Source organism: Coregonus clupeaformis, chromosome 8 (genome assembly GCF_020615455.1).
Source record: "Coregonus clupeaformis isolate EN_2021a chromosome 8, ASM2061545v1, whole genome shotgun sequence".
NCBI classification, from domain to species: domain Eukaryota; kingdom Metazoa; phylum Chordata; class Actinopteri; order Salmoniformes; family Salmonidae; genus Coregonus; species Coregonus clupeaformis.
The window spans coordinates 31,653,170-31,661,966 of NC_059199.1; the positions used below are offsets into that span (position 1 = coordinate 31,653,170).

General features: G+C 41.9%; 1 protein-coding gene and 1 non-coding gene across 2 annotated transcripts; one reads left to right on the top strand and one right to left on the bottom strand.

The window, feature by feature from the left end:
• Positions 1-1,198: 1,198 nt before the first annotated feature.
• trnav-uac lies at positions 1,199-1,275 on the bottom strand. The gene has a single exon. It is a non-coding gene; the product is annotated as a tRNA-Val (tRNA).
• A 1,582-nt stretch (positions 1,276-2,857) lies between these two features.
• LOC121571564 (transcription factor 19) lies at positions 2,858-8,591 on the top strand. Its single transcript, XM_041883099.2, has 4 exons — positions 2,858-3,032; positions 4,725-5,332; positions 5,583-6,567; positions 6,780-8,591. Exons 2-4 carry the CDS (start codon positions 5,074-5,076, stop codon positions 7,096-7,098), a joined length of 1,563 nt encoding a protein of 520 aa, XP_041739033.2. The 5' UTR covers positions 2,858-3,032; positions 4,725-5,073; the 3' UTR covers positions 7,099-8,591.
• The last annotated feature ends 206 nt before the right edge of the window (positions 8,592-8,797 follow it).

The window sequence follows — 8,797 nt, forward strand, 5'->3', positions numbered from 1 at the left end:
GGGTCACTTAGAAATGTCCTTGTTTTCAAAAGGAAAGCAATTTCTTTGTCCATTAAAATAACATCAAATTGATCAGAAATACAGTGTAGACATTGTTAATGTTGTAAATGGCTATTGTAGCTGGAAACGGCTGATTTTTTATGGAATATCTACATAGGCATACAGAGGCCCATTATCAGCAACCATCAGTCCTGTGTTCCAATGGCACGTTGTGTTTGCTAATCCAAGTTTATCATTTTAAAAGGCTAATTGATCATTAAAAAACCATTTTGCAATTATGTTAGCACAGCTGAAAACTGTTGTGCTGATTAAAGAAGCAATAAAACTGGCCTTCTTGAGACTAGTTGAGTATCTGGAACAAAACACCAGCCTCAACGTCAACAGCGAAGAGGCGACTCTGGGATGCTGACCTACTAGGCAGAGTTGCAAAGAAAAATACATATCTCAGACTGCCCATCTTAATCTTTTCTTTTTATTGGCCAGACTGAGATATGGCTTTTTCTTTGCAACTCTGCCTAGAAGGTCAGCTACCCGGAGTCGCCTCTTCACTGTTGACATTGAGACTGGTGTTTTTCGGGTACTATTTAATGAAGCTGCCAGTTGAGGACCTGTGAGGCGTCTGTTTCTCAAACTAGACACCCTAATGTATTTGTCATTTTGCTCAGTTGTGCACCGGGGCCTCCCACTCCTCTTTCTATTCTGGTTATAGCCAGTTTGCGCTGTTCTGTGAAGGGAGTAGTACACAGCGTTGTACGAGATTCTTCAGTTTCTTGGCAATTTCTCACATGGAATAGCCTTCATTTCTCAGAACAAGAATAGACTGACGTGTTTCAGAAGAAAGTTATTTGTTTCTGGCCATTTTGAGCCTGTAATCGAACCCACAATTGCTGATGCTCCAGATACTCAACTAGTCTCAAGAAGGCCAGTTTTATTGCTTCTTTAATCAGCACAACAGTTGTCAGCTGTGCTAACATAATTGCAAAAGGGTTTTCTAATGATCAATTAGCCTTTTAAAGTGATAAACTTGGATTAGCAAACACAACGTGCCATTGGAACACAGGACTGATGGTTGCTGATAATGGGCCTCTGTACGCCTATGTAGATATTCCATAAAAAAATCTGCCATTTAATTTTTACATTTTAGCAGACGCTCTTATCCAGAGCGACTTACAGTTAGTGAGTGCATATGTTTTCATACTGGCCCCCCGTGGGAATCAAACCCACAACCCTGGCGTTGTAAGCACCATGCTCTACCAACTGAGCTACACGGGGGCCATTTCCAGCTACAATAGTCATTTACAACATTAACAATGTCTACACTGTATTTCTGATTAATTTTATGTTATTTTAATGGACAAAAAAATTGCTTTTCTTTCTGAAACAAGGACATTTCTAAGTGACCCCAAACTTTTGAACGGTAGAGTAAGTCTTGGGGTGACTTTATGCTATATACAGGTAAAGAATGTGTGATTTTGGCAACACAGTATGACTATTCATTATTAAGCCTATCATGTATGTACATCCTTTAAAGTGACACAAACAGGACTCAGTAGTATTTAGTATTCAGCAATATATGTCCAGTTTACCTACTTCTGGGTTGAGTTCACTAGCCCGAAGGCCATAGCTGAATTCAGCTGAATGTTATACCTACCTGGCAGGTTTATTTCAGGTACCTTGGTGGAAAAATATGTCCGATTTATTCAGGAAAACTGCTTCTGCAAATGAAATGATGCATGCAAACCTCAGTTGTTATTATTGCATTTTATTGTTGTTTCATTTAAAATGAATTACTTTCCAAACTTGTCTGTTAGGTTTAAGTCCAGAATTCATACGGGTTCTCCAGCTATATTATCATTGACTTTTATAATACTTCGCTATCTTGTACAAACAACTATGCCCTTGTATGCTAGAATTAACAATTTATAAAATGTTATACTTTTGGCATCATGCACAGAATTTTTTTTATATGTTTTTTTCTGTAATGAATTAGCAATGTCCATTAAAGGATTTTGAAGAGACAGCGATGGAAAATGATGCCATTATTGTGTCTTGTGTCAGTGCCATGTCTGCAATATATTCTTCCAACATAATGATTTACGTTTTTGGAACAAAAATATTAAGCTGAGGTAAACTCACTAGGGAACCTTCTTAGTGTAGAAACGACTAGTTTCGGCAAAGATGCTGGGAAATTCTAGATGTGTAGAAGCTAAGATTGTGAAGAACCTTTCTTAGTTTTCTCTGTTTTTTTTGTAGAACCACCTGCAACTGGACAGGGACATCTATAAGATAACTGTTTTCCAGAATAGAGAACGAAGAGAGTAGGCCTATCGCCAATTGCAGTTTAGTTGAAAGATCTATGGAGCTGTTTTGTATAGGAAAACCTGTAACGTTTAGTAATGGACACCAAAAATATTTGGTTATATCACATGATCTGCTGTAGTAGGCCTACAATCTGTAATTACAGCTGGTGCTGCAGTGCACTTTTCTAAGGCGAGGGCCACATGGTATGAAATGCTCTAAAAAAAACGTATTTATATCTATCAACTTATTTTTCTTGAATAATGTCCTCTCTTAATTACAGGAAACTAAAAAACAACAGACAGCCTAGCAACTAACTAACTACCTACCTACCTACCTACCTACCTACCTACCTACCTACCTACCTACCTACCTACCTACCTACCTACACGTTTCATATGTAGTAGCAGGCCAGGTAGCTACCTCTCTCTGCAGTGACTGAGTTTAATTTAAAACTGTGCCATAGCTGTGAGTGACAGCACAGAGGCGGGCGGAAGCGGCGTGGAATCTCGCGCAAGAAAGCCCGGCTGGCGCGCCAAATTTCAAAGGACTTCCTGGGGAAAAGAACGCGAAAATCTCCGTTCAGCGAACAACGACGATTAAATTGAACATAAGTCAAAAGTTATCAAAATACTAAAGTATATCGACAGTTTTAAACAATCGGCAGCGTTAGCATCATATTTAGGCAGTGGAAGAGAATTCAAGTGCACCAGATTCGACCCACTTTTGTGAAGGTATGACTTTCAATGTGGATTACAGGAACTATCCAGCTGTCTACGCCTTGATTTTAAAATGCTTTTTCCTAGTAGTGTATTTTGAATTCATAATGATATGCACCTCTTAATCGGTGTAACGATATATTAAGTTGACATTTGTATAGTCATCTTGGCAAAAAATATTCGTTGTAATTTAGCTAGCTAGCTATCTAGCGAGCTAACAAAAGTGATTCAGTTGTCCACTGCTTCTTTGTCCCTGTGCCATGGCATGGCACGAGCCTTGAGCTACACGGCTACACTAGCAAGTCACCAGCACTGTCTGTCAGGCATCCAGTAACGTTAGCTATTAGCTAGCTACATCCAATTTGTTAGCTTTTCATAGAACAATGTGCATCATTCATAACGCCAAGGTAGTACCTACTACTATTCAACTACATGTACAAGTATATACTACATGTAAAAGTCTATACTACATGTAAAAGTCTATTTTGATGCATATTTTTTATTTCTGGAACTTTTCTCAGATGCAGATTAATGCACTAGATAGGGCAGGGATGTGCAACTTTGATGGGGGTGGGGGCCACAATCTGAACTCATCATGAGGGGCCACAGTGGCTTATACCCACCTCCATACCAAAACTTGCAGTCAGAGCTGGCCCTAGCCTTTTGGGGTCCCTAAATTACATTTTGTTGCCCCCCCATCTCTCTGTCTCTCTCTCTCTCTCTTGCAAGCAAAACCTTTGACAGTGGAGAGAATTTTAGAGTTAATTTCCTGCAATTCTACACATTTGCCATGGGGCGGAGAGAAAACGTTGCAATTTTAAATAGTTTGCTGCAAATCTACACATTTTGCTATGGGGTGGAGAGAAGGTTTTGCAATTTTATAACTTTGATGCAATTCTACTTGTGTTTCCATGGGGCAGAGAGAAACATTTGCAGTTTACAGCACATTTCCTGCAATTTTACACATTTTTCCATAGGGTGGAGAGCAATGTTTGCAGTTTAATATATCGGAGTGAGAGTGACTAACAAAATACATTTGTCGTACTTTATCAAAAGCCTTTTTTAAAGTCAGCTATGAATACCAGGCCTGGTTTCCCAGATTTTTCATAGTGTTCTGTTGTTCCCAGTACTTATCTCCAGTGTATCGTCCATGTAAAAAACCTGTCTGATTAGGATGAAAAATATCCAACAATACCTTTTTTAATTCTATGCGCTATGCATTTTGCTAGAATTTTTGCATCACAACACTGAAGTGTAAGGGGCCTCACATTTTTTTTTTATGGACTGGATCTTTATATTTACCGCTTGGGTCCTGTTTCAGTAATAATGAAATCAGACCTTGTTGAGTATCTGATCATCTACAATTTCAATAGGAGTGCTAATAATGGTCCTCTGAGTACATAAAAAAAGGTTTGGTATACCTCAACTGGTATGCCATCCAGCCCTGGAGTTTTCCCGGACTTAAAGGCTTTAATTGCATCAATAAGTTCCTCCTCTGTAATTTGGCCTTCACATGAGTCTTTCTATACAGCTGTTAATTTTACATTATTAATAGAGAGAAAATAATCCTTACAAATAACTTCGGTTAGGGGAGATGGAGGAGACTAAAACGAAAACATATGCTTAAAGTACTTTGCTTCCGCTTTCAAAATATAGTTTGAAATCATTGGCATGCTGTCTAAGAATTTCCCTCTTCCTTCTTTTCAGATTGAACTACCTCAAGCTGCCAGTTCTATCCCCCAGCCTTTTAGTGTCAATTTATGAACTAGTTAGCTTAGTCAACTGTACTTATTAGCATTACAACTGATATTTAGGTGACATTACTCAGAAAATAACCGTGCAGGTTATAGATTGTATACAATAAAATAAAAATAAAAGTTTTAATGTTTACTCTGTTCAAATTCATTCAACACCACATACTAAGAACCAAGCTTTTACCAGCATTACAGACAGCTTTTCATCACATTCATTGACTTAAGTGCTGTTTAAGCCATGGAAAGCTCTATGTAAGAAAGTAGCTGTCATTGACTGGGGTGGGGATCGGTGAGTCGTGGCCATGCTGTCCGGAGTTCAGCCGTGTTTCCAGCTGCTGAGAATCGGCTCGTCCTCCACGGATTCGGCTCGGGACCTGTACACGTTCCGGCCGGCGCTGACCCACTCAGTGTTTCGGCTGGGCCGTGCGGCAGAGCTGTGTGATGTCACACTGGACTCAACGTCTGTGTCCCGGATCCATGCCGAGCTGCATGCTGAGAGGGATGCGGAGGGGGCGGCCGAGGGGGGCTGGAAGGTGCAGATAAAGGACCGGAGCAGCCATGGTGAGTTCCACACCATCCCACATGATTACAGTACACCGCTCTTAGAAGAATCACCATCGTAGACATCCATCTATGATGTAGTCTGGTGTCTGTCATTCTATCGTTGGGAGGGTTTTGTTATTTATTTAAAAAACTATTTATACATATTCTACAACTACACACACTTATGTTTAGATTCCTTAGGTCTCATTCAACTCTATTCTACTAGCCTTTCATCTAATGAGCTTTCTCCTCCACCTTCCTATGCCAGGTACCTGGGTAAATGAAGTCCGTCTGCAGCCAAGTGTCCAATGGGAGCTCTCAGATGGTGACACACTCACCTTCGGCGGCCAATCAGAGAGAGGGAGCCCAGAGTTCTACTTTCTCTTCCAGAAGGTTAGCGTGCGGCCGTTGGACTTCGACGCCATCACCATCCCCAAGGCCGGCACCTTCTCCTCCGACCTGAAGAACCGAATCAGAACGAGCCTGGACCGCAAGGCGGTGGCCAACTTGGATCTCTCCACGTTGTCCATCAACAGGGCGACTGTCATTCTGAATTCCATTGGAAGCCTGAGCAAGATCAATGGGACTCCTTGGACATTTAAGAGGAGTGACGGCAATATCACAGACCCAAACTCCACCTCCCCGCCTTTTACATCCTTGGTCCCGCCCTCCACCCCTCCTCCCTTTCCACCTACTACCTCTGTGGCCTCATCCAAGTCACTCCCGCCGTCATCCAAGAGCAGGCGCAAGTCAGCCCACACTGTCCTTCTGGAGGATGGCAGCTCGGACGAGGCCAGGAACCAGCGAAGCTTGAAGGATGGACAGAGAGGGACAAAGAGAAGGCGCCTCTACAAGTCTGAGTCTGAGGGTTTCCACGCTTCTTTACTCAAAACGGACCAGGATGTACAACGACAGTTTGAACTGAAGCCTGTGCCTAAACCGATCGCAAACTGTCACACAATCGTCGCTAACGGCAAACTCAACCATGTATCCTTCAATATCAATCAGAGGCGGGAGATCGACCCAAACAATCAAAGGACTGGGCCAAATATGAACATCTCTGTGTTTCGCCAGCAGAATGTTTTCTCGCCGCCATCTTCTGGGCGGGGAAGGCGACGGGCTCACAGCTCCCCAGTGTACTCCCCTATGGTGGTGGGAGGAGAGAGCTACTCGCTGGCGTCCCCGTCCCTGAGGATCTGCAAAGAGGAGAGTGGACGGGCAGGACAGTTTGCCAGATTTCACGTCACCACTGGGTGAGAATGCCCTCATGACAGCATCCAAACTACAGTGATGTTGCTCTATCATGTCATAGTATTTTTTTTTTCACTGTACATTTTCCTTCTCTGTAAATATATATGCTCCGTTGTCTCTTCACATTCTCAAATATATATTTTTGGTGAAATAGAGTGAATATATTGAAAGTCAAATGTGACACTCACACACCTCGCTTTTCTCCTCCCTTTAGCAAGCGGCGGGGCAGACCAAGGAAGCACCCTCCTCCGCGGCCCTCCCTTCCCCCTCCTTCCTCTTCCTCGTCGTCCTCCTCATCCTCGTCGTCCTCCTCTTCGAGCTCCTCCTCGTCCTCCTCAGAAGACGAAGAGGAGGGAGTGTCCCAGGGGGTGGAGCCGTGTGCCGCACCTCGCTGCCGCCTGCCCCAGCAGGACACGGTGCAGTGGGTCCAGTGTGACGACTGCGACGCCTGGTACCACCTGGACTGCCTGCACTGTGACCGCAAGAACCTCCTGCTGGACCCCAATGCAGACTTCCACTGTGGCTGCCGCTGATTCAGCAGGAGTGGATCACAGCCCCCTAAACTACAGCACACTTAATGCCTTAATCATACCACAATGAATTTGGGGCTTGTTTCTGGAAAAAATACGATTGTTGATTATATGATTAAAGTAGATGTTGTACAGTGTTTGTGGAGGTTTTTAGGTGCGACTGAGGCTCTTATGGACTGTGGGGCAGGTCTCATGTACATAATAGTTAGAGGCAGCCCTAAACTGACATTTTTCATCCAAGTGTTCATCCACACTCGCTCTGTTGCGCAATGATTTGAGGTAAACAGTGAAAGCTAGAACTTGGGTTAGCAGTGGTAACCCCGGGGACTGATATAAACTGTGTTGAACTATTTTAGCTACACAAAGGCTACTCTGGTGTACAGTACAAGTCTGGAAACAAGTAGATATACAGTAACAGACAGCAGGTTTATAACTTTGTGAACTATGTACTTCTATATCGGGTTGTGAATAACCTGCTGTTGATTAAGGCTAATGAAGGTGGTATTGGAGAATTCACCGAATTCATATCTGCAGTAACACAGTATGCATTGCAATACTCTCATAATCACACAATACGAATAATCGAGCAAGGATATGCTTAGCTTGGTTCTATCCTGTTGAGTAAAGATGTTTACGCAAAAAAGATGACCATGGATTTTCTGTGTTCATCCTATCTTTAGTAGTTAATGTTTTAATCTTCCCTAAAAGACTGTTTTGATATTTTCGATTTCAGATCTATAACATGCTGACTTATTTGTTTTCTTTGAATTAACATAAGCTTTCTGATGACTTTGATTTATGTCTCTAACAATGTACCGTATGCATATCTGTCCATAACACATAGGAACTCCACCCAAAAACTATTTTGGTATCTTTCATTAGTCCTTTGTTGACATAGTCCCAAAATGTTTAGCTTGTCAGCAATCAAGTTTTCAAGATATGTGACTTTTAATATACAGAAATCATCCCCGTATTATGCATTTAGTATCATGATGCTGAGTTTTCCAAAAATGCAGTATACGGAGATGATTTCTGTAATTTGTAAGTTACATATCTTGAAAACTTGATTGCTGACAAGCAAAACATTTTGGAACTATGTCAACAATGGACTAATGAAACAAATACCAAAATATCTGGGTGGAGTTTTTCTTTAATCAAGCTGTAGGGCAGGCATGACCAACACTCCCGGGGAGCTACCCTCCTGCAGGGTTTTGTTCTAGCCCTACTATAACTCACCTGATTGTACTAATCAGTTGCTCTCTAGGACCTTGATTGGCTGGATATAATATGGCTGGAGTAAAAGCCTGCTCACCCAGTAGCTCTCCAGGAGGAGGGTTTGCTACACCTGATGTATAACAAAAGATTTCACACTGTCTTCACTTTAATGATTATAAGATCAGCTCGCAAGAGCACGTTACTGTTGGATGTTTCTCTCCGATTATTGGTATTTGTCTTCAAAGTTATCAGGGAAGAAATAAAAGGTATTTAAAAATGTATTGATGGAATATATTTTTCAACCTGTAGTTCACAAGTCTGTTCTGTTCACTATGACGCTTATTTAAAAAGTAGCCCTAACACCTATTGGCTATTGAATTACCAAGTGCATGGATAAAACAGTACAAAATTGGAAAGAAACTAGCACACTGGTGATCTTGATGCAGCAGCTTCACAGATTTCATGGAGCATCAAGATCACCAGTGTG

Excerpts from the sequence above, each read along its gene's own strand:
- LOC121571564 (XM_041883099.2), top strand. The coding sequence starts at position 5,074 with ATGCTGTCCGGAGTTCAGCCGTGTTTCCAGCTGCTGAGAATCGGCTCG. Across the intron at positions 5,333-5,582 it reads AAAGGACCGGAGCAGCCATG|GTACCTGGGTAAATGAAGTC; the intron begins GTGAGTTCCACA and ends TTCCTATGCCAG. Across the intron at positions 6,568-6,779 it reads AGATTTCACGTCACCACTGG|CAAGCGGCGGGGCAGACCAA; the intron begins GTGAGAATGCCC and ends TCCTCCCTTTAG.